The sequence below is a fragment of the Streptopelia decaocto genome (genome assembly GCF_964273445.1).
Source record: "Streptopelia decaocto genome assembly, chromosome: 3".
In the NCBI taxonomy this organism is placed as follows: Eukaryota; Metazoa; Chordata; class Aves; order Columbiformes; family Columbidae; genus Streptopelia; species Streptopelia decaocto.
The window spans coordinates 80,874,648-80,900,370 of NC_138656.1; the positions used below are offsets into that span (position 1 = coordinate 80,874,648).

General features: G+C 34.5%; 1 protein-coding gene across 4 annotated transcripts in view; it reads left to right on the forward strand.

Annotated features, from left to right (window-relative positions):
* Positions 1-25,723, forward strand: part of EPHA7 (EPH receptor A7) — a 160,277-nt gene that overhangs the window by 96,567 nt on the left and 37,987 nt on the right. For all 4 annotated transcript variants that reach the window (XM_082048458.1, XM_082048461.1, XM_082048459.1 and 1 more), the window contains exon 6: positions 23,481-23,605. In XM_082048458.1, coding sequence (XP_081904584.1) covers positions 23,481-23,605 — 125 coding nt within the window. The remainder of the gene's footprint in view (positions 1-23,480; positions 23,606-25,723) is intronic.

The following is a 25,723-nucleotide window of genomic DNA, read 5'->3' on the forward strand; positions in this document are numbered from 1 at the left end:
ACTTACTTTGTGCCTTCAATTCTGTTTTCTTGTCTCTTCTTTAAAACAGTGTATTTAGAAAGCTTCTCTCTCACTTTGTCTGTTTATGCTGTCTGAAATCATATCCTACCCGGCCCCCCCAAAAAAAATCCTCTTCAACATTCATAAGGAAAAATGCTGAAATTTAAGAGCTACCAAAAGGTTTTCAATATTTTCACATGAATAGAAAGAATCTTCATCCTCTTTAAAAAGTGTTCTCCTTTCCATCTGTCAAAGTACTGAAACCTGCTTTCCAGAAAGCATATCCCTGCTGGTAGACACCAGAAAACTATTTGGAAACCCTGTATATCTTTTAATAGCAGTAATTACACAGTGTTTGCTAGATTTGAATAGTATAACATTTCATTTGAACTGATAACCTGGAAGTGCCACGAAAAACATAATAAAAATTTACAAATTTAATGTCACTGTAGATATTTTAATTTTGATGCCTTTGCACATATACATTTCCTTCTCTTAGAGTCTTGTTTGTAATATTGGAAGCTCGGAGAAGTCTTGAAAATATATCATGTTTGAAGTGTCTTAAGTAAATGTAAGGATGCAATAAGGCATTTGTATTAGAAAAAACTCTTTTGTGTGAGTGTGCATGGGGGGGGTTGTTTGTTTGTTTGTTTTTTCCTAATGTTGTGCTGTACCCTAGATGTCATCCTGAGGTAAGGAGTAGGAGAAATCATTTATTGTCCTCTGGGTTCCCATGCAAACAACTGTACTCCAATCTAGGAGCACACATACCTTAAGTAGGTATATTACCAGCAGAAGGCAAAAAATAGGAGTGTGGCCCATTTGCAGCCCAGGATCTGGGGATTTCCTCCCTGTTCCCCTGTTTGCATGTGGAGGCAGCAAGACCACTAAACTGCAGCATGCTCAGGAGACCAGTTAAACTTTCCCCTTCTTCATTCTACTCCTCTTTTGCACCCGTCTATGCTATGGAGTCAAAACAAAGCATTTGAGCAGATATTTTGGCAGGCAGGCGTAAAAGTACAAATCTTTCACCCCAGCTTCAAAGCCTGGAAGGAGAGAGGGAGACGTTGATCCACAGAGAGGTGCCAGATCCACAGTGCTCTGTAGCAGGAATGCAGGGGCACTTCCAGATTTCTCTTTGTTTAAACTATGCAGGCATTTGAAATCTAGCTAATGTGAGGAGAATTCACAAACTGATAGCATGCAGTGCTTCCCTTGTTAAGGGTTAATTATTATTCGCCTTTGCTTGCACCTTATGGTGGACTTTTGTTTGCTCTAAATACATCTCCTTTCAACAGCTTTGCAGATTAGAAAGTGAATCTCATTAGCTAACAAACACTATCATTTTTACTTTTGATTTACATTGCTTTTTACATTGTTTTATGTATTTTCATACATTTTACTCATTGTCAAGTATAACTAGATCCCATTAATGAAAATTGGCATTTATTTTTATTTTTTTTTTTTTTAAAAGGCATTTTTTTTTTCTTATACTCTCTGTAGTAAGAATAAGGGTTTTCTTTCTGTACCTAATTGTTGTGCTTATGATGAAGTATGACCATGGATGTGTATACTCTTTAAATCACAAAAGTGGAAATCACTTGTAACTACTGGATCAATGTCAAGCATTTCCAAGTAAAACTGGTTTTATGAATCCAAAGTTGCTTTAAACATATTTAGTTTCATGATAATCCTAGCCTAGATGTGGGTACAGATAGAACCAAGACAGGGCAAAGACAATTAGGCTTATAATTGCTTAAGCATTTCCAGTCCAGCTCTTATTTTTTGTCTAAGATATTTCAGACTGATAGGATTTCTGTTTCTTTGCTTAGTAGTTTGTGGAAGAAGAAAACTGGACTTTTGAAATAAAATCTTTGTCTTTTGTATTAAGTGAAAAGTGAAAGGGTGGAATGTTTATTTATGACTTACTAATATATGCGTATTTATTTGAACCACACTTGCAGCAAAATAACCAAGAATCGTGAGTCGAAATTTTAACAAATAAGTAGTGACTATTGATTATTATTTTTTTCTTTTTAATATTCTGATGAAATTGAGTTTTGATCTTCTGTAATCACAAGTCCTGGGACAGTACTGATATTGGATAATTCTTTTATTGAGTGTTGTGTAGATGTTCATGAACATTCATGTTGATGAATGCTAGCGAACACAAGATATTGGAAAATTGTAAATATTGCACGTTATCATTCCCTTTTTATTGTTAATATAATATTAAAAATTTTTTAGGAGCTACTGGAAACAATCACTATTGTAATGTTAAAATATTTATTCCATTGTAATTGCCATTACCATGCACTACTAATAATATTGCTGTCTGGATATACCACTGATATTATTGATTGTTAATGGTAGACTAAGAAAGAGAATTCTGCCAGTACATTATAAATATTCAGAGAAACTGAATATGAATTCTCGTATCATACTTGTGGTATAGTTTTGGATAGCATGCCTATATTGGAACTAGCTTTAAATTATTGTTTATCCCATTTGCTGCTCCATTTTCATATTTTTCTAGATATTTTTATACTTTTTCTCTTTATGACTCACCTTTTCATGGCTTATTGTTCAAAGAATCTTTACTCCAAAATCTGTGATAAGACCTGTTACACTGAACATTATTTCTGATGTCACAAACGAACTTTATGATTTTTCTGCAGGACTGAGTCCTGCAAACCAAGACAGAAATAGAAGTAGCCTATCTTGTTTCATACAGCTATTTCTGCTAAAGGAAGAAAAGGGCAAGGAGTGATGTATAAAGCATGGGAAAGTACATATAATTCTGTTATTTTTGTGCTATGAATGTGCCTTATTAAATCCATGGAATCACCATTTTCACCTTATTTTTGGCAGTATGCTTAAAATTATCTCTCATCTGCAGAGCCATATAAAACTTTACTGCCAAACTAGCTGAAAGATGGTGTCATTATCAGGGTTTTTTTGCATACTGTTTTTTCTTTTCTTTTAGAATAGTGTTGAAAGGTGCCCATCAGACTTCAGACTGACTACATTAGTCATTAGATACACATATAAAAATGCATTCTCTAATCCAAAAAGCTTTTAGTCTAAGTAACAATGGCATGCTTTGCCAAGGACAAGGTGAAATGCTAATGTCCTGTTTACCACTCATTTCAACATAGCAAGTGGTGAAGTAGACAAATGTCTTTACTCTGAAGGACAGCTTTATGATTCTAATTTCTGGAACTTCCTGAGTAATTAGGACATGCTCATTTATTATGCCAATTTACAATGGTTCTGTCTGGGAAACAATACAGATTCTTCAAATTTCTTTCCACCGTTTTAGATGAAAATCTTTATCTGCTGGTTCAACACACATTTCCCATGTCTTCTTTCCTAAATCTCTGCCATAGACTATTTTTTCTATTAGGCATGACAGATAACGTTACCCAGCTTTTGAACTTTCTATTAGGAAAAGCAGTCAAAAGTTATTTAAGTGTCTGTGGGTTTATTTGATGCAGATTTGATGTATGTTTTATGTGAAATTTCTGGGGCTTGAAAAGGTTCAATCCAGCACATTTTTGTTATTTGGGTTAGTTAACATATCACTTCTCTGAAAGATGGGTGAAATACACATTTAACTAGACTTTGGGTTAAAAACCTTACAGTAAAACCAGGAAAAAATATATTGGTGCTTTCTAAACAAGTCATTATGCTAGTCATTTTTATTAATGAGGGTTTTTTTTAAGAAACAGTTCTAATATTAGTAGAAGTAATTACTAGGGAAATATTCTTATAACAATGTTATTCTTGTTTTTGTGTTTGGTTTGGGTTTTTTTTCTTCTGTTTTGGTGATTTTTTTTTTGTTTGGTTAGTTGGTTTTAGTTTTGATGGGGTTTTTTGTTTGTTGGTTTTTGGGTTTTTGTGGGGGGAGGGGCAGGTAGAAGCTAAAACCTGTATTTTAAATATATGTTATTCATTACATATATCAGACATGCATTATATATTCAAAGTTGTATTATATACAGACAGTAATATATATTAGAATAGATATTCATAAAAAGATTACCTTCTATAGTGCTACTTTTTAATCTTAGTGTTATGAATCATTTGACTTACATTAGTACAGAATTCACTTTTCAAAGAATACCCTAGTGTTTCAATGTATACGTAACAGATGTGTGCCTTATTAACTAAACACAGCAGGTTACTTCTAAAGAGGTTTAAGTTATTTTACTGTGTTTTAAAAAAAAAATTAATAATATTGTAATGAAGAAAAGCAAATCTTATGCGTAACATCAAAACATGTGAACTTAAATTCTGGTCTGAAATAGTCATTACAACGTGCTTAATTTTGTTCACTGTACAGAAAAAATCAAACAATTTACAGATATGATACATAAACAGAAAATAAGTTATAGCATTCCCTGGCACTCCACTGAATCATGCCAGCCAAAAAAACAACCAACCAACCAACCAAAAAAAACACAACAACAACAACCAAAAAAAAACAAACAAAAAAACCCAAACCATATATCCCCACGGAAAATATATATATATCTTAAAAAAAAAAAAAAAAAAGGGCAGAAAAAGTATACCTTAAGTTGTAATTTTAAAATTAAATTGTGGAAGCCACTTTTTTTTTTTTTTTTTTTCTGCTTCAGAAAGTCTTTTCTTTTATCAGGTGGCCAAATCTGAAGAGCAAGATTAATTTTTGGTGACTAAAGGAAGTTGAAATGACTGTAACTAAGGGAAGGTATTTCATACACAGCTGTGATATGGAAGTGTCAGGGCATCTCACCCACCCACTCACAGATTCCTGAGATACTCCAGTTCCTGACACTCAGTGGCCACTCATCCTTTCCTTCACAGAGGAATTCTTACAGGCAGTACTAGTAGATGCTAAAACGTCATAAATTTTCTTTGCAATGCAGGACTTGAAGTGATTTTACTATGAATTGTGTTTAATTTTTAAAAGGAAATAGCAAGATTAAATGGGTGCAATTAATAAGAATAAAAAAAAAGAACATTTAATATTCAGCATTGTGTAAAATATTTTGTAGAAGCAATAAATGTTAGAACAAAATTTCTGAGACAGCTTCTTTTGAGTGGCAGGAGCATTTTCTCCTTAAGCTGTGGCCAAGGCCCAGATATACAGACGAGAAACCTATTTGGAAGTAATATACAGTAAGCTCACAGTATTTTTTTCTTGCATTTTGTTAGCATATATCACTAAATTGATGTTTACACTTGAACAGACCCAGCTTTTAGCAGGAGCAGCACTATGAATCAAGTGCCCTCAGTTCTTCTCTCACCTTGTTTTAGAAAGGGGTGCCACCCTTTCCACAGTTAAAAATGGAGTAAGGAAATTAAAAATTGAGCAAGTAAACACTGTTAATTCCAATCTGAAATAGATTTTTGTTAGGCTGTTGTTCAGTGTTTTGTTTTCCATTTTTTTTTTATCCCATATGCTAGTTTGGCTGACCTTTGTGGCAAGCTTTGGCCAATCAAGACTGGTGTTGCACATTAAATCATATTTTGATCAAAAACATGGTTTTCTGGACTCCCATGGGACAATATATCTGTGTAAGTTGAGTCACACTTGGTGGATCAGGACTCAGGCCTAGTTTTAATCCTTTTCAGTTTAGCACCTAACCAGAAGTCTGTATGCTAGTGATAAAGTTGGGTTTTTTTGGTGTTTTTGTTTGGTTGGTTTTGGTGTTTTGGTGGTGTTGTTTTGTTTTGTTTTGTTTTGTTTTGTTTTGTTTTGTTTTGTTTTGTTTTGTTTTGTTTTGTTTTGTTTTGTTTTGTTTTTAACTCTCTTAAATCCAACAGCAAGGCATATGGATGTTTGATCGGAATGTGCTTTTAAGGAGCCTTGGAAACTTTAGTTTTTCACTTTGGTGTGCCACATAATGCATGAGGATGAACCTGGGTTTCCTGGTCCAGAGTCAACATTAGAGAATAAGGCACTCAGACACTTTCAAGTCAGTGGTGCAGATGCTGATGCTTAAGATGGAAATCTACAACTTCTGTGATGGCTGTATTTCTGTTAGTGCGAAAGTTTCTAGCTTGCCATACTTTTTTTAATTAACATGCTTTAAAAGTAATATTTTACATACTATTTTAATAAACGTTAACAAACAATACATATTTTAAGTGGAGTTATGACTAAGAAAATGTAGATATTTAAATGAGAGAACCTATTTAAAATACATTAATTCTTACTATTGTAGCACATATTTACTATAAAGCCTGTAGTGCAAAACTCAGACTTGCCTTCATGTGGGCATATTACCATTTCTTTATCAGGGAAACATAATGTAATGATTTATCCTATTATCACCATAACATTGGCGGCTTTTGTTTGTTTGTTTTTGTGATATTTATTTTCGGTGGGACTGGAGGTGATAATTATCCCAGCAAATTCAGTTCACTATTTCTCACAAATAAGAGAACATTAAAGTGTAAAACTACGGTGTTTTCCCAAGAACACCTCTGTGTAATCAGAGATGTGTATCCAGCTCAAGAAAGAATATTATTCTCTCAGGATACAAGGATTCATTAGTTGGCAAAAATCAATGTCCTAGCAATATAAAAGTCCAACAGCATTTATAAGTGTGCTGCCATAAAGATGTGATAATTAGAGGGTCATCAGTATAACACTTTTTTGTTTCTTTTATGTCATTAACATACAAGTCATATGTAGTATCAATTGTTTCTGGTGACCAGAATTATTTAAAAGGTAAGCAGTTAAAGCAAAGCAGGTGTATTAGCTTCTATTCACAGCTGATGTTCCAATGAATCAGGCCAGAAAATAAATAAAGCAACCGAACAAAAAAGTGCCAGGTGATACATCTTGAATGAAAGCCCATAGCAAAGTCTTCATTACGCAGAGAGTTTCAGTTAAAAAGCCATCTACTGATATACATAGGTGAGGTTGTTTTTCACCTCAGGGCTGTGAAAGAATGCAAATAGTAAAATAAACTTAGAAAGTTAAAAAGAAAGATGGAAACACCAAGTCAGTAAATAAAATCATATGTCTAATAGAGAAACAGTTTTGCAGAGGATATTAAATAAACCATTGTTAAGGCTGACAGTTTCAAAAGAACTACCTTGAAAGAAACAAATCTTTTGAGAATTTGGGGAAAAAAAGTGGAAAACTACATTGAAGTTTTATTTAGAAGAAAACTGTGTTTAAATACTATGACGAAGTCAGGAAGAAAAAGAATGAGGATAGAAATGAATTTCATTAAAATCTCTTTAATTCTAGTCATGTAATTTTCATTTTTAATTTATATCTGTGATTTAACACAAGGCTGGATGATTCCAGTGATTAAAAGACATAATTTGTTTTTCCAGCCTTTGGCAGCGTTCTGCTCTCGGGGCCTCTCTCTCAAGTGGTACACACCACCTACATTCCGATCCCTTGGGGGCTACAGGCTAGTGGTATAGATGCTATCTACTTGCTAGGTGCAGGTATTGTTCCTAAACTGAGAGGAACATAGAGGGGTACCATGTGCTATTTATTATTTTAAGGTTAATTTACTGCTTGCAATTAAAAGGGTGAAAGATAATCTTAGGATGTGAAAAAAAAAGAGTCCAGTTTGGACAATCTCTGTTCAAACATAGTTGTCTCTTAAATGGACCACTCAGCATCAGTACATCCCTGTTTTACTTATACAACTTTTAATCCTCTTGTACATTTGCTGTGGGCAGGCATCTCAGAGAAAAGTCTTCTGTAGTAACATTTTATGTAGTAAGTAAAAGTTAGGTAAGTTTCAGTTAAGTTACAGTTAAGTAAATGTTTTCCGTAGTAATATTAGAAGAGACCTAGAAGTATAATTTCCTGAGGTTTCTCTCAACTATATGTAAATCTGGGTCGTGCCTCATACCCATTCTTTTAGTGGCTTGATGTAGCCTTCCACATAAGTCCTCTGTTTTGCTATATTTAAGAAGTTTGTCTTTTCCTTGCTCTTTGATTCTTCTACAATAGAGACATTTAAAGTCTTTGTCCCTATTTCATATTGCAAGTTATGTAAAATTTAGGTTTCATTAAACTCCACCATTTTGTTATTCAAAATCTACAAGCTTATTTTAAAACTTTGAGTGTATTTAAGTGCATGAATCATAACTTAAATGATAGTTGAGTCAATGCTAGAAACACTTTGTCCTTGTTTTTACTTTTAAACGTAGAGAAAATAAGACAAGGTGGAATGGACAGGAAGTCTATAGAAGAGAAAATTCAGATCAGTCTCGTCGGGCATTCATAGCAAAGAGATAAAAGGATAAAAGATATATAGAAATAAGGCTGACCTTTCTTTTTCTCTTGTCTGCTTGATTTTGGAAAGAGAGGCTTGCCCATGTTAACTTCCATTCAGAAAAAACTGTGGCTCTATCCAGGAAAAGCTGGTGCAGACCAAGGGGACATTTCTAAACCTCAAATTCATAAATTTGCTTCTCATACCAAACAATTCTCTTTCGAAGTCCCAATTCCTTTCAAAGGGACTTTGCTGTGGAGACAAAGAAGGGAGATTTACTCTCAGTCCCAGAATGACTTGGGTCAAAGCGTGATGTTTAAGCAAAAACAACATTTCTGCAGAATGGCCACTATCTGGATAACCCGTGACTGTCTAGAAATCTGCATCTAGAGCAAGTGTAACACAGTTGATCCACCTTTCACTCTGCTGATTAACAGCCTAATTAAGAGGGTAGTGTGTTTCATTTGTTGTAGTCTGAGTGTTGCAGTTCTGTGTTATAAAGTGCCAATGATTAGACTATTCTTCACTTCAGCTTAAAAATAATACCACTGCATTTAAAAAAAAAAAAAAAAAAAAAAAGTGCTCCTGTCACCGTTTTATTTTTATTTGTATTTTGTGCCTTTGAACTTTATTCTTTTAGATGTACTATTAAAATTAGTCATCTGTTAATGTGCAGAAGGCTTTAGGTTCCTAGATGATTCTTTGAAAAGAACTGAAGAACACCTGCAATGTCTTAAGGTAATAACTGTCAAACTGTCAGAGGCAAAAGTAACAAGCAAAAATATTTGCAACAGAAGAAAGGAAAAGACAGCCGTTGGAAAGGGAAGCAAAATATATTTATAAAGCAGGTTGTAAAAGCCGTTAATGCTAAACATGTGATGTTTATGCCAATAGAATGAGTCAGATATGCTTCAAGTGAAATACTGTATTTTGAGCTGCCTAATGTCACCTGTGCCTGCAGGGACAGTTTGTTAACTCTCCATGAACACACAGCCAGCTCTTCAAAGTAAGTTCCATTATACTACCATGGATCTTTAGAGACATCCTCCCTTATTGATCTTGTTTTTGCATGATTCAAGTTGTTAAGAACAAGATAAAGTTCCTCTGATAAACATTGATTTTCTATAGTTAAGGAGAATTTCTTTAGTCTAACATTTTTATTGTCGTTGCTTGTATCTATGCAGACAGCTTAACCTGCTTTGAGACTCTGGTAAGTCATTAAAATGGCTTTTTTTTTTTTTTTTTTTTTTTTTTTCAACTTAAGTTTCCTTTAAAGTCCAGCCAACTGCTTGTATTCCTGACCTTCTGGAAGCACTGAGCCAGTACTCAAGACCAGTCATGGCACTTCACTTGCCGTTATACAGTCAGGACTGGGACAGAATTTTTTTCAGATTTTGCTTTCTTCATGTTAAAATCGATGAGGAAGATGCAAACATCTGATTTCTCATAAAGAAAACATTGACTGAAAAAAACTGCAACCTTTCTGTTCTGTCCTGGTTTTGGCTGGGAGAGAGTTAATTTTCTCCCTAGAAGCTGGTATAGTGCTGTGTTTCAGATTTCATATGAGAATAATGTTGATAACACACTGATGTTTAGGTTGTTGCAAAGCAGTCAAGGACTTTTTAGCTTTTATCTTCTGATTCTCTCCCACATCCATGGCAGCGGAGTGAGTGAGTGGCTGTGTGGTGCTTAGTTGCTGGCTGGTGTTAAACCATGACACCTTATCTCTTCCTTCTTGTACCATATTCCCTGAGCTATGGACTAGTATGAAAACTAAAGAAAAGGAGCAAATAGGATATTTTCACACTAATTTAATCCACCTGTCTTCAAAACCACTGCAGATTTGGATTTTCTTTCTTGATTCTTTTTTTTTGGGGGGGAGAGGGGGTTGAGTCCTAGCTTGTTATTAAATATATATAATATATATATACATATAAAAATGTATTCTAGGTATCTTTATATACTGTATTGATGATCTATTTTTTGTTGTTTTTTAATTATTTTGCCAGCAGCTTACCACAAAGTTCAAAAGTGTACCAGTAGTACGTACTTAACATTGGAGTATGTAATCTGGATAGACTGGCTGTACAGTAAAATGTAGGGTTCAAGCACAGGTTTGGGTCATCCTATATCTTCAGTCCAAGTTCATTTACTTAAGACATATATATATGATTGCTGTGCTCTAGGTCAGCTGGCTAGCTGATTGCATGTTACACCTCAAAACCTGCCTTACTCACAGTCCTAATTTACCACATATATATATATATATATACATATCTTTTATGCAAGTGTGTCTCGTAGAATACAATCTTGTGGAAATTAATTGCAGAAACTCAAAACTCTGTTTGTATCTAGGGGGTAAGAATGGTTTCTAGGGATCCTAGAGAAAAGTTAATGACTGCAGCAGAGAGGTGGGTAGGTGGTAGACTCCATCTGCCAAACTTTTCTGTGTATCACATATCAACACAAATTTTAAGCTCTGAGTAAACCAGGCTGCTTAAAGGACATGCCTGATTTGCCTCTTGAAGAGTGGCTGATGCTTCTGAGGTCCCTCAAAGGGGACTCCTGCCTCCCTAGCTGGGTGCCTGAGCTGTGCCAGATAAGATGAGCTCTCTGGAGGCCTTTAAGGGCACCCCCTCTCCTTCATTAGATTTCTTTCTGGGAGAGATTTTTTTCATTAGGTGACTACTGTGTAGACTCAAGAGTTTAAATTAGGGAGGCTAGTTCCCAGATATGGGTAATCAATTGATACGAATACCAGCATCTCTGTATTTTTATCACAGAAAACAAATATTAGAGTAGCCTTTTAAAACTGAATAATGATAATAAAATAACAAAAAACTTTCAAACCCTATGAAAGACATAGCATGAGAAATGAGTCCTACCGATCAAGTGGTGTTTTTTTCATCTCAGGCCATACCTGGAACAACAAAATCTGCTGCGTGTTCCATTCCTAAAATCAGTGTGCAGTCATGTCCTTTTGAAGGTATCTATCCTGTTTAATCTGCACACATATTGCATGTATGAAGCTCTGATTGGTTCCTGTGGGATACAGATGTTATTATAAAAGTGCCTTGAGTCTTTCTATTATCTGACTTTGTATGCACGTTTCATAAACCTTTAATTTAGTTTGGATTAGAGAAATTACAAGGTTAAAAAAAGAAAAACCCTTCAAGTAGAGATTTAAAATAAAATAAGCCCTTATCATTGCCAGCTTTATTTTATGATTAATTCAACCACTGTTGGCTATTCGGAACAAAGGGGGACATTTTGTTTTGCCTTTTTTATTATCCTTCAGCATGTGTGTAGCACAGCTTTGATTAGTTAAGTAAGCTCTCTGCTATTTCACCTCCTTCAGTGGGGCTCACTTAAAGAACTACAGAAACTCATATAAGTAATGGGTAGATTAAGTGTTTCTATCATTTAATTATCATGAGAGGACTTTCCAAGTGTTTTAGCATATCTGTTTTCAGCAGTGCTGAAACTATATTAATTAAGGAAACAAGCTATAGACATTCATGATTCTGATGTATATCCATCTTAATATGTGTATTATAATACATTCATGAGTATTATTCATGAGTACATACACTGGATCTTTTTCACATGAATAAGGCGATAGAGTGATATGCAGAGGATATAGTCCTATTTCTCTTTCTGTTTACACACTGTGCAACCTTGCATGTTCTGATATTTAATACACTATTGGTCCAAATGCTGTCATATTGTTCAGCTAATCTAAATGTGAACGATATTGTACACTGTACTCACTCATGTAAATTGAGTTGCTTTACTTGTGATGTGCCTGGGAATCACTAAATTTATGTCTTTTGATGTTGGTGGTGAATACAACTTTTGTGCTATATATACACGTAGGGAGCAATAATTTCTACTGTAGATTTGGAGCTTCTCTTAGAAAAACAGTAATTGAAAAATGATCTACAAAGTCTGTGTAGGAAAATGGTAATTTTCTTTAAAACACAGGATAATGCTGTGGTTGTGACTCAAGTTTAATTTATTTTGTGACATTCCAGTTTTACTGTATTTTTGCTGTACCCTTTACAACCTGGAAGGACCCATAAGGTGTCTAGACACAATTTTTCATAGTTTTATTTAAAAGGACAGTGCATGTTGCATGCAGTCTGAAAAAGAGACCAACCCTGCACTTTCCCAATACATTCACTATGAGTGAGGAAATGGAGAATCAGACCTAAGTATATTTTTTAAGATAAATAAAACCATAATAAACTATTCAAGGATGTTTATGCAATTTTGCTTATTTTTCCAATATATTGATTAATTCTGCAATAAGACAGAACAGCTTTGTATTTTTTTTTCTTTTATGTTTAACCTTGACTAAACTTTGCATGGTTTTCTGTTACTGCAAAGAGCCCCGTTTTTATCTCCTTCATCCTGGATATTGATTAAAGTTCAACATCCAGGATGAAAGGAGTCAGTGCAGTCACTACTTATTCACACCATTAAAAACTGAAAGATAATCAGACCCAGGAGCTTTTGTTCTGGTTTGGGTTTGGTTTTGTTTTTGTTGTTTTTCTTACAAAAATGTTAGTTCACACTTCTATTTAGCATTAAATTGATTCCACACAATTGTGAAGGTGGAGTCAGAGTATTTAGCTAGCAGCTTGCTAAAGTACTTCTAAGCTTGTCAAGAATTAGAGTTATATGATTATGATCCTACAAGATACGATGAGAGGTAAGTCATAGCAGACTCCAGACTTATTACCTTAAGGATCAAGGAATACACTTCCTTAAATTCACAAGGAAAACTTATGAGCTAAGAAGAAATTCTAGATAGTGTGTGAGGAAGATGGAGTTTACCTCACCTAAGAAGTATGTAAATGTCAATTTTATTTGGTGTACCTGTTGGTCATCTGTTTCTCCTAAAATCAGTGCCTAAATTCACTATGTCGTGAGTGGATAAAGTTTCTCAGAGGCCTTAAAATCAAGATGTTTTCAAATTTATAGGTCTTAGTTTAAACAAGCAGGATCTCTTTCTGGTTATTTCCAGTTCACTTATCTTTCTGTCACAGGGAGCAAAGCTATTTGGAGGAACTTAAGCATTTAATTTAGGAGAGCCGTAGTCGCCTAAAGGGTAGGTGCACCCAGGTGCCTAAGTTAGATTGTTTGGATCCCATCCAGATCTATTTCTGAAATAGGAGAGTAAAAAGAAATTTTAATCTTTTTTTTTTTTTTTTTTCTAAAGCTGTAACCAACTAATGATGTAGCTACGTTGCATGATCAGTTGTGGTAATTACATTTTTAATTACTTTACCCTTAGGACCTGATTCTGATCTTATTTCCATTGGTATAACACAAGGATAACTTAGATAAAATCAATGCAGCTAAACTAAAATATAATTGATGAGAGGTCAGAATTGAGCCCTAAATGGTATGCTAAAAGTGGAACTAATCAGAAAGCTAAATGGGTTTATAATTTGTGCAATTGACATTTTCGTAATCTAAATCTCCAAGAAGTTAACCTTTGGATATAGATCTTGGGTTTCCCTTAGAGCCTCATAGCATTCAGGGAAGTAAGGCCACTAGAAAGTCTGTAAAAAGATGGTGATTCTTTACAGCTTTAAAAACCACGTAGTAAGTTCTTTCATTAAGTGATTCATGTCTTTCCAGTTTAATAAGTTTCTGAATCAGCCAAGTCTTTGTGCAAAATTTTCCAGTTAACAGAACGTGGAGAAGCATTGAACCGTAGCATGTTCTCAAATAACAAAAAAACTCCCTCAAATCGAATGTGATTTTAAGTAGTAAGGAGATTTTAGGAACCAAAGTCAGGAATATTTAAGGTATTTTAGAAATCCTGTTTAGAATTCAGTGTTTGTGTAATAGATGGTAGGGGTACACTTTTTAAAAATCATGCCAATTTATCATATATGGTTGTGTAAGTCCTAGAAATGTGTTATTCCTGTTTCAAGTTTTAATATTATTGATTACAAAAAAAAAAAAAATTATAAACAAACTGAAGATATTTTCATGCAAATTTTGTGTAATTTATTATTAAGTAAATATGGGCATTACCTCCAAAGTAATTATTGCTGCTCAGTAGGCAGGTGTTGATTTATACTACATATTCAGACCAATCAACTGGCTTCACTTTATGAAATATGTTCCCCCTAAGATAAGGGGTTCTCCTCTGCTTTTGTTTGACAGAATTTTTTTAACAACTCACTCATACTTCCAAAATTATTTCATTTGGGACAATCAGCATTGTGTCAAGTAGGTTCTTTTTCCAGTTGTCAGAATCTACGTGAATTTTTATACTTCAAGGAAAATTTTGAATATTGTATTTATGTCAGTGGCAGTTCTCCACAGTGGTGACCTCACTCTGGTCAGTGAAACTGCTGCTTTCCACAAGCCCTGACTGAGGGAGCCATGGACTGACTGCTGTGCCTGACCTTCCTCTCATGAACATGACTTTCACTCCTGCACATAGTCACTAACTTCAGGCTTGTTACTTCTGATATTTATCACTGTAGCAGAGAATCCCAGAAGGATATTTATGTATCTCCTTAAATTCTAGAGAGTTACTGCTCTTTGGGGGGAGAAGTACAGGTTCATAACATGAAAAAAAAAAATGCATGCCATTTTTTCAAGGAATTCTTCCCGTGTTCCCTGCAAATACCACCCATGCTGCTTTCAGAAATATGTCTGTCGTTAGCAGTGCCATTATAATGCATTTCACAGGAATTTGGAAGGCTGGAACAGAAGTTGCACGCATTTTAGCAATGTTAGTAGAGTAGTATTTTTTCCCCACTGAACAATTATCTCTTTGAAAGCATCAGTTTGATCAAACCTTCAGCGCAATGATAATTATTGTTTTGTACTGACATCTTTATAGAATATGTATATGCTTTTCTGTTAATATTTGATCAACTGTTTTTCTTTTTTATTTTTTTGGCATGGCACTATGTTTCCAGATTTTGGTTGGCTATATGTGAAACAAAATGCTTTGTTATGGGGCTGGAATTCATTCAATTGTCTCTTGGGCATCATACACTAAATAAAGATAATTGTACCAGTCTGCAGGCCTCCAAAGCCACTGTTCTAATCACCTCGTATCCTCCAGCAAATGCAACTTTTAGTTTTAGAGAAGTCAAACTAGGGTGGCAATATTAGCTATACAGTAGCAATAAGAATGTGTTAAGGTGGTTTTGGATTTTTTTTTCCCCATACGTAGCATCCTTGAAGCTGATATCTTTTTGTGACTGAATAGATGACAGCATGAAATTCAATTACAGCAGACAGTCTCAGTCATTACACCTGTCTGCTTCCAAAGGAACGTATTTGTAAATTGTGCTTTATCCTTCTGTTCCCTAAAACCTGTGTCTGTAATTGACACTTGCCAGCAGAGATGGCTGGAGACAGAAGGAGAACATAATGTGTCTGAGTAGCTCACCAGGGAAAAGCATATCCTCATCTTTGGAGAGGTTTGTGGTGTTTTGTTTTCTTTAATGAAGAATAATACCTGTGTGTCCAGGATTAACTGCAAGGCTGGTGGCAGATGTTTCTGTTGAAAAAAAAAAAAAAAAAGTTATGAAAGATGAATTGCAAAAGAAGGCATGACAAAAGAAAAGCCTAATTAACATAGAAATATTTCTTCTGCAAAAGAAAACAAATGCTTCAGGAGAACAAAAGCCCCTCTCTGTTATTTGTAAGGCTGGTTTGTTACTCTAACACATTTGTAAGAATCAGGTTTGTGCCTGACATGTCAAAACTTACTCACAAAGCAAGAGTTGTGGATACCATGGGAGTCAATGTTGTCACTTGTTACGCAACTCAGCATCCGTTCAGCACTGATTGATGCCCAAGTTGCCAGTTTTGGAAGAAATGGCATACAGACATGACAATAATATTTGTTCCAAATGTCAGGCAGGAGAAACGGGGGACTTCATAGAATGGGTCTAGATGTAGACTCTGAACAGAAAAAAAAAAAAACACAAAACATGATAGACAAACTGTCAACCCTGATCTTTCTAAATTGTTTCATTTCTTTCTGGTAAGTTCTATTTCTTTTTATCAGTTTCCCTCCCCAAAACTCTGCCAGAATAGACAGCATATGAAACTGATAAAGCTGATGATTTTTGAGCTTGATGAAGGAATTACCAAACCATTAAGTATTTTAAATGCATCAGATATATAAAAGATATGGACAATTAGTAAATCGCTACATTTTTGTAAGAATGCTATTTGAGCATAAGTTTTCTTAAAACTTTGCTAATGACATTAGGGGAAATCAGAATGCATTTGTTGTTTTTACTATTTTTTTTACTTACATTTATTAATTGATTTGTAAAAGTATTCAGGGAACTACTGCTTCTGTTCCTCTCTGTAGATCAGCAGGTAATTTGAGTTTCTCAACCACAAAAGCAATGGCAGAAAAATGAAATGGAGTAATGCAGTCAAGTATCACTTGACTACATTGCCTGTTACCATGTACTCAGGACATCCCCAAGTGGCCCAAAGAGCCATGTGTGCTTCTGCTCATGGCTTATAGAGCATTGTAGGCACACTGTGCTGTATTTATGAGCCAGAAAGTAAAGTGTGTCAGAGAGGAAGTTAAAATGTCTTCTCTGTAGGATATTGTTAGTGTAAAATATCTGATTTATTTGGGTCTCTTTTTGAATGCTGCAGCTTGTAAACACAGTGGGGAATTTCTCTGTCATTGATCCAAAGCAATGGGTACTAATGGCATAATACAGTGGTACTCAATAACCTTTTATCATGGCCTGCTTTGTCATGTGGAGACTTAACTGAGGAGAAAAATACATCGTAACAAAAAAGGAAGTCTTATGAATTTCCATCTATCTATTTAATAACGTGCAGTTTAAAACCACCTGTTTTGTTTTATTAGTTTTGTTGTTGTTTTTGTCGTTTTGTTTGGTTTTTATGGGGGCCTTTATGAACTCTTATTAAAAACAATATGAAAATTATTGTGCATATTAATGTAAACGTGAAGATATATGTAGGCCCTTTTTCTGAAGAATTCAACAAACAAGTTGTGGCAGACGTCTATCATGGCTTGAGTAGCACTGCCACATTACAGTCCTCTAAATTTATTTTTTTTTTTCCACACAAAGCTGTTCATATTTATGGGAAATTGAATAAACAAATAAGGGAAATGTCTACACAGTAAAGTCTTAAAATTTGCCCAGTACCTGCAAACCCTTGTCAAGATACCTGCTTCAGACGAGCATGAAAACCAGTGTGGGTACACATGCTGATCCCAGGCCCCTGACAGAGGTAGCTGCAGTCCCTCCAGGTGTCATATTTAGTAATTTCAGCAATTCTGACGTCTAAGTTTCCCTTCAGAGCAAACCAGAGCATAGTGTGAGGCCAGGTTGTGACTTCATTTACACACTTTCTCTTGGGAGCAAATTAGTACACAAACCAGTGCAGAAGGGTGCCACTTGGGTAATATCAGTGCAGCATTGTTAATAGAGTATCTTGAGTTTTGTATTCTCTTCCTAAACAACCATTTAAGAGCTAACAACAGTATAATTTTCTGCTACTATTTCCATATATGTATACATGGGTTCATTTTGCATCTGTTGTTGGTAAAATGCCAGATTCCAGTCTCACTTAAAATAGATGTAGAGTCAAAGCAACTCTGTTATATAAAGATTTCTACCAGGAAAGGAGACAGCAAAGACACTTTATAAAAAAGTAATAGAGCAGGTTATAACCATTGGGATGCCGATATCTTCATTTTTTCCATTGTTTGCATCTGTTAGCAACCTCCCCTTCAGGCTGAATACCCCAAACACCCCCCAACTGCTGTAAAATGTGGTTGCAGAAAAATGATGTTAATGCTTCATGTAATGTAAAACTTACATTGGACCCTAAGATACAATTTTGCAGGGATATAAAAATTGATCTTTTTGCTGCTGTATGAAAAGCCAGTGGTTTTGAGTGACTATGTGTATCTTCATGATATTAAAGAGAAAGAGGTCAAAAGCCAAGACTTTTTTGTCCTTTAGGAAGTGTTGTAAGGGTCCATTCTATGAAAATGAAAGTGTTAGTGCTGATTTCAGCAAGTACAAGGTGAAGCTCAGATTGTCTTAAGCACATTATTGCTATTATAAAATTAAGAAGTATAAAAAATAGTTAAGGAAGGCTGATAGCCCATTAATTCATTAGTCTTTGTATAACAAGTGACAAAACTGGAGTTGCAAACATATGTTTGGTAGCATTTGTTGATAAGGAGTTTGGTCTTACATTGGGAGCCTTTACTCATGTTCGTTTCTAAAACATTCTGCATGCAATGGGACTGTGGGATTGAAACCCTTATTTCTGAGGATTTTTAGTGGTTTGTTTTATGCATATATACTACTAAACACCTGGAATGCTTCTGCTAGAGAGACTTTTTTAAAAGTATAAAATTAAAGGTCTCTGGAACTGATGCTGTTGCTGGAATTGAGACACATTCAAGATGCAGAACTTTAAGAAATATCAGAGAGATAGTTAGGTATCTTTCTTTTGCTGAGTTATCATCTTTTTTTCAATAAAAGTGTGTTATAGTTGATTTTGCGCTAGCAATTGGTGCATTATGCCTAGTTCCTCGTATATGTGAACGTCCATCTTCCCATTTTCATTTTTCAGTTTTTATTGTTTTGGTTTAGTATTGTATTTTATTTTGGTTTGTTTGTGGTTTTGTTGGGTTTTTGGTTGTTTGCTTGTTTCTGATACAAAGTGCAAAAGATTTAATTTTGCATATATCTTTTTCTTTTGGAAAGTACACTGTGGATCAAGGTAAATGTTAAGCATAAGAATCAGAGAATAGCTACACATAGAGATTAAAGGCATGAGAAATTTTATAACATTTTCAGAGGACTCTGGACTAAAACCAATGCCTTCCAAAACAATCAGTACAGCTTTCTGTATATAAATATTTGCACACATTAATAATATACCATATGGGTGGATTACCAGTATAGATGTAACACATCAGTCTACCAGATGCAATATTCTCTCTGGAGTAGAATATTTATTTGAAATATCCCGTTCTTTTTGACACCTCAGTTTTAACTTTTTCTATAACTTGATCTGAAAATGATGACCAGCTTGAAATCTATATAACTTGAAGGCTTTATCAGTAAAGCCCAGCAGAGTTATATTTCTCTGTGGCTGTGATGTTGAAACCTGGTGAAAAATCAATTTTTCCTTTTGCTGAATGGTATATATGAATCATTTAAAAAAGGTGAATGAGTGTGCTGAGTGCCTGTCATTCTCTAAGTACTTTCTTATGCAGCATGTGTAGCTACATCTGCCTGTTAGCCCTGAGAGGCTGTGTGTGTTTGATGCATTGGATGTTGTGTCAGCAGGAAGGAGAAAAAGAAGAGATGAGGTATATCAGAAAGAAAGTTGATAGCAAATGGTGTTTTGAACAGCCTGTATCCCCCAGTGTAATACATTATGGAAATAATGATTCCAACAAGTGATGCTTCTTTGTAACCTGAAGTGATGCAGTAGGGATTATGCATGCTCAAGTCATTCAAGACTGAGTACGTAGTTATCTAGAAATACTGTAAGAAGTGTCTTCACCATGAGCGGCTTTGTTATAGATGCAATGGCAAGAGCTATATTACTAAATGAAAAACAAACAAACAAAAAACAAACAAAAACCCCCACAACAACAACAACAAAACAAAAAAAAAGCAAAAAAACAAACAAACAAAAAACCAAAAAACTTGATCAGCTATTATTATTAATAATATTATTTTTTAAATTATGATTTTAATAGAGTTATCTTTTTTGTGTTTTAATAACATATATTACCTTGTATTTAGGGATTAATTGAATCCTTTAACTAATTTTCAAGATTGCTCAAACATAGTTGTTTCAAAACCATAAATAGTTTGTTAGCTAATTTACAAAGGTAGGCAATAAGAAATGGGCTAAAGGTTTAAAATGAGGTGTGATGAAGCCAGAACAAATAAAACACGAATGCAAAACAGTCTGCAAAAAAACCACAGAGAGAATACAGAGGAAATTATTATACTTGAATAAAGAACAATACGCTTCTGACCTGTACAGTCTCATTAAGCAGAGATCAAGAAATGCAACCCAAAAGGCAGGAGAAAGATAGCATATACATCTAGCCGGTAGCGTCAATAGATTGGCTTATGTGGTTGCTTTAGTTTACAGTGATTTTCTTGCAGTAACAATAGGCCAGTGTACCTTGCCAGAGAAGGATACTCTGGCTTCAACTGATCTGATGATTCCCTTCTTCCCCCGACAAATATAGAGACAAAATAAGCTTATGTAACTAACTGCATTTTAGGAATATCATGTGTTATGGGAATTACATACAATTTAATCGTCTTCAGAGGTATCAACATATAGAGCCTGCAGGGTTGAACATTCTCTTCTTCCTTGTGTGGTTCTTCTACCAATGAAAAGTAGCACAACATTTTAGTTTGAGGGGAAGAGGGCAGAACCCAAAACACAACCCCCCTCTCCAAAAAACAAAACCAAACAACTAAAACCAAATGCCAAACCAGCTTTTAATCTGGCCATTCTTGAATGAAAGGAGTATTAATTGACAGATTATTTATTGTTGAGTGGATTTATTTAAGAGTTTTAAATACTGTCTTGCAATGTCTATAAAGCACAAAGATTTTGTTTTGAAAATTCCTTCAGAATGGAATATGCCTGTTGGTGTTGTGCTTTGTACAGATGTTAAGTAGGAATCTCACATAGTATATTTCCCTTCCCTGATTAAAGTCTTCTGCCTTCTCTGTTCCTCCTTCTCTGCATTGCCGTTTCTTCCCCACATACACAGAGAGAGTTAACTAATACCAGAGGAAGCAAGTTCATTTTGCTTCACTGCTTAAAAAAAATGAATACTATGACCAACGGAATGAAAAAATTTGATAAGCTAAAACAAAAGGCAGCAAACGTTGAGAACAAACTCCAGTGACCTAGGTAACATATTTTTTTTTTGCCATGATAAGTATGAACATTAATGATTTTAGGCATCTAAAGTGTAAAATTAGCAATTTGAAAACATTTATCTGGATGAGATAGAACATTATACATGAAACATAATGACCTCTCTGAAATTCAGCCAGGATGCTGTGCTACTCATTTACACAAAGAAGACAACTAGTTAATCAAGGCAAAGAAAACTAGACAGAGTAAATTAGTTTACTGCATTCCAGACTCTTAGCTACGAAAAAGAATATATTTTGCTAATTAGAGAGTGAAAGTTCTGTAAGCTTTTAGAAAGAGAGTGCAAAAAAAGCAAAAGAGAGAGATTCTGGCTTTGGAATGGTGTATCAAGTCATGGTGTTTGCGTGATACGATGTTGTGATTTTATCAGTTGGGCAGCCTATGTTAAGGGGTCTTCAACTCTGATCATATTGATCATATACAACATAATACTTCCTAATGAAAATTATCATGCATGGCTTCAATCCTTAATTTTCATGGACACTTGGAACCTCTAATGAAATGTAAATAAATTTAGTTTAAAAACCTACATGAATACATGTGTTATAATAAAAAGGTTAGAAATGTCACAATTAAAATAAGAAGTTAACAATCAAATTTTAAGTTTTTTAGAGCATTATTGTCTCAGTTGTGCTATATAGCTTTTTAGTTACCACTATATTTTTATCCTTAATGCTACGGGAGTGTGCATTCTATGTATTTTATTTCTATGTTATTTAAATAAAGTGTGTACACTAAAGAATATTGGAGTGAAAGTTATTCTAATTAGACTCAAGGGGAATGGTAAAAGAGAAAGTGCAGTTCACCCGCTTGCTGCATGGGGTAGGAACCCTGTGTTTTCTGAAGACTGTACATCATTTTACATAGTGAAAGCTTTATATACAGTTCTGAAACAAGGTTGTTCTTTTTTTACCTAGAAGAAGATTTAAATTTTACAGTACTTTTGTTTGAACGTTCCAGTGTAGAATCAGTACTAGATTATACACTTGAAAATATATAAATAAATTTATCTCGAATTTTCTTTTCCTGTGTCTGAATCTGCTCTGTGAATATGACCAAGGTCCTGTACACATAAGTGTCATTTTGCTTTTAACTGTAGGGGACTGAGGATCAAGTCCTCTATCTTTTGCATGAGCACTGTTACACCCTTGAATTATTCACATTGAATTGAAAGAGAACAAGATCAAGTTCTGCATGGTTCCAATGCAATAGATTTTTTTTTTTTAAAGAGCTAGGTTTTGAGAGGACTTTTGTGCTACATTTGTAGGGGCAGTGTGTATGTTTGAGAATAAGTGTGATATTAGACCTCCTTTACAACCACACATCACCGGAAATTCTGCCATCCTTCTTTTTTGATAAACATGAGATAAACCAGTAAAGCAAGTTACTTTTTCAGTCGCTCACATTTTATTAAATTATCTCTTAAACATTTTTAAATGACAGTCAATGGCTCTATAGTGATTGTACATTGTTGACTTTCTTTAATTTCAAAAGGTGCTTGTTTGTTGGTGATGTTTATTAGGAAACTCTCTGTGTATGTGTGCACACGTGTGAGTGTGCATATAGGTATGGCTCTGTAGAGTGAGGTGAAGGAAGACAGTGACCCCTTTATTTCATGAGATCTACTTCTTCAGTTGTCTCACACTTTCAAAAAAATTCAAGACCAAATATAGAAACTTGAGCTCTAAAGAGATAATGCCCTGGAAAGTTTAAATTAAAGAAAAAGTGGGGGTTTAGTCTCTTAACAAAGCTGTTTTCATCACCAAGTCATGCCATAATCAGATAGTGCAACAGGTTATTTTTTTAAGCAGAATTGGAATAAGTTATATGAACATAATCAGCCTAAAATGTGATTTTGTTTCCAAAACATTATTTTTCTTTTTATGCGCATTTCAGAAATAAATGCAATAAATATTTAGACTCTTAATTTACTACATATCAATCTAAAATTCTACCTTGCTATCTTAATCAGAATTAATTTGCTTAATTGTTATTCCTATCCCATTAATCTCAGTTTTGCACTAACTTGAATAATGCCACTTTTTGCTGTCTGAACTTTAATTCGATTTCCATTCTAAGTTTATGAACAGTAATAGGGTCCTGCTTGAATATTCATTAGCTTTGAATTGTGAGCTATGAAAAAGTGCTTTCTTTTACCTTAATGAAAGTGGCTCAGCATGGGGTGGATCAGTAGTGACATTTGATTTTAGGCATCCAACAAATTTGCTTTTTATTTATTGACACATCTTGTCCAAACAGCTCCCTCGCAAGTTAGTGGAGTAATGAAAGAGCGAGTGCTGCAAAGGAGCGTGGAGCTTTCCTGGCAGGAACCAGAACATCCCAATGGAGTCATTACTGAATATGAAATCAAGTATTATGAGAAAGTAAGTGCTAAGATTATCTCTAATGTATGACAATGTGCTGTTTGCTTTGTTTTGGCTTGCTATGTTGTGGAACAATGTTAAAGCCATCAGCTATCAACTATCCTGTCTCTTCAAAGTCACAGTGATTTTGCTTGTTTTTAGTAACTAGCGAATCCCTACAATTATTCTTGTTATCATATGTCCCATATATTGTATTTTGGTATCCTAACAATGGAATATCCACTTGAAATATGGCTTTTTTTCCCACTTTTTTTATTGTTAAGCCGGACTTGGATATTTTACAGCAATATTTGTCATTTTCCCATCTCTCCTACATTATGTATAAAGCTTGTTTCATTTCCTTCTATGTCACTGTAATTCCAGTCTTGAGATAATCTATGAAATACAACACTTTGACTGCATTTGGTATTTCCTTATGAGCTGGGCCTCTTTGACTTGATGTCTGAAAATTTCCAAAGCAGTCCCTACAGTTTCAGCTGATAAATATTCCTTCTTTATCCTTTTAAATAGTCCCAGAATTGTGAGATTTATTTTTCACTTGTTGTCTCAACACAACAATGAATTGAGGGCTGCTTTTCAATAGTAGATGAAGTGATCTCTGTTTCTGGTAGAGTGAAATTGCAATCTTATTGATGTCAGTCGGAGTTTTGCCATTCATTTCAGTGTGTCTAGGGCTTCATTCGTGATAACTTTGAAGTACTCCAGAATAAAAACATTCCGACAAGCATATAAGTAGGGCCACATGCAACCGTAAGCTGGATGAAAGCAGAGAGAAGGCAGGTTGTGCAGCTGTGTGTTTGTCATGGGACCCAGACTAAGTGTGGCTCCTCCAGATTCCCTGGGAAACTTATTGTAGCACATAACATATTCCTAATTTTTATAAAGCATTCTGGGAGAAAAAAGAAAGAATAAAAATACAAAGAAATGAACAGAGGAGCTCCTTTGTGATCACTTGTGAAGATATTTCATCTCTGCAAAAAAGGTAATATCACCTCTATATCAAGAAGACCATGTCTGCTTATCGGGTAACATAGAATCAGGTAAATTCAGACCAGATTGGATCTAATATCAAGTGTCACATCTAATTTTCAAAGCTGAATTGTACACATATAGTTATCAAAAGATCTTTATATGATTTGAGAGAGGAGTAAAATATTTATTTGTTGACTCTAACCTTCAGTTTAGGTTATTCATTTTAATGACTCTTATAAAATTTACCAGATATGTACAGATAGCTAAACAATTATTTTAAGGGAATTTTAATAATTTTAATAGTAATTTTTGTCCCTCAAGCATGTGTGTGTGTGCACACACACAAGTAAAGTCCATATATTAAAAAAAAAAAAGTTTGCATATTTACCAAAGGCAAAAATGTTCTCCCCACCCTCCACCCACCAAAAAAACAAAACAAAACAAAAAAACGCCTTAACCTTCCAGCCAAAAAACCTTAAAAAAACCCCAAAAACCTACAAACAAAATAGCTTGTTTAGTTGGTTTTTGTTTGGTTTTATTTATAATATGCAGATTGATTTCCAATCTGTTACAATAAAATAAATAGGTAATGAAAAATTACAGAAAAATGCTCAAGATACTAGATATTTCATAAAAGGATGACTTCCAGAATGTGACTTTTTTCTATTTTTCCTGTATATTCATGTTACTTTACATAAGCAGCAGAATTTCTTTGCTAGTTTCCTAAGTTTGCAAAGACAAGAACTGATGTTAAACTTGTTTTGTAATGGGAGGAAACCTACCAGCAATATACTTGTTAAAGTGAAATTAGTAAAAGAGAATAAGAAGCTCATCCTACAGTCACAGCTAAACTAAACTATGTACCTTTTAATTTGGGGAGAGAATTTCAACAGAAATACTTAAATGCTTGCCTTCCTTCCAAAATAATGCTATTCAGCTCGAAAATTGCTGCATAAGCTTCTTGTTCAGAATGAGAGAGGCAGTTTAAGTGTTGGTCCATTAATTTAAAAGAAAAAAAATCTGAACTTTCAGGTTGTTTTAGAGCCAAATTAAATCAAACATTTTTGTGGTTCCAAAATGTTCTGATAAGTGTTTTTTTCACCTCTCACTTCTGGCTACGACTGGAATGGAAACTGCCTGAAATCT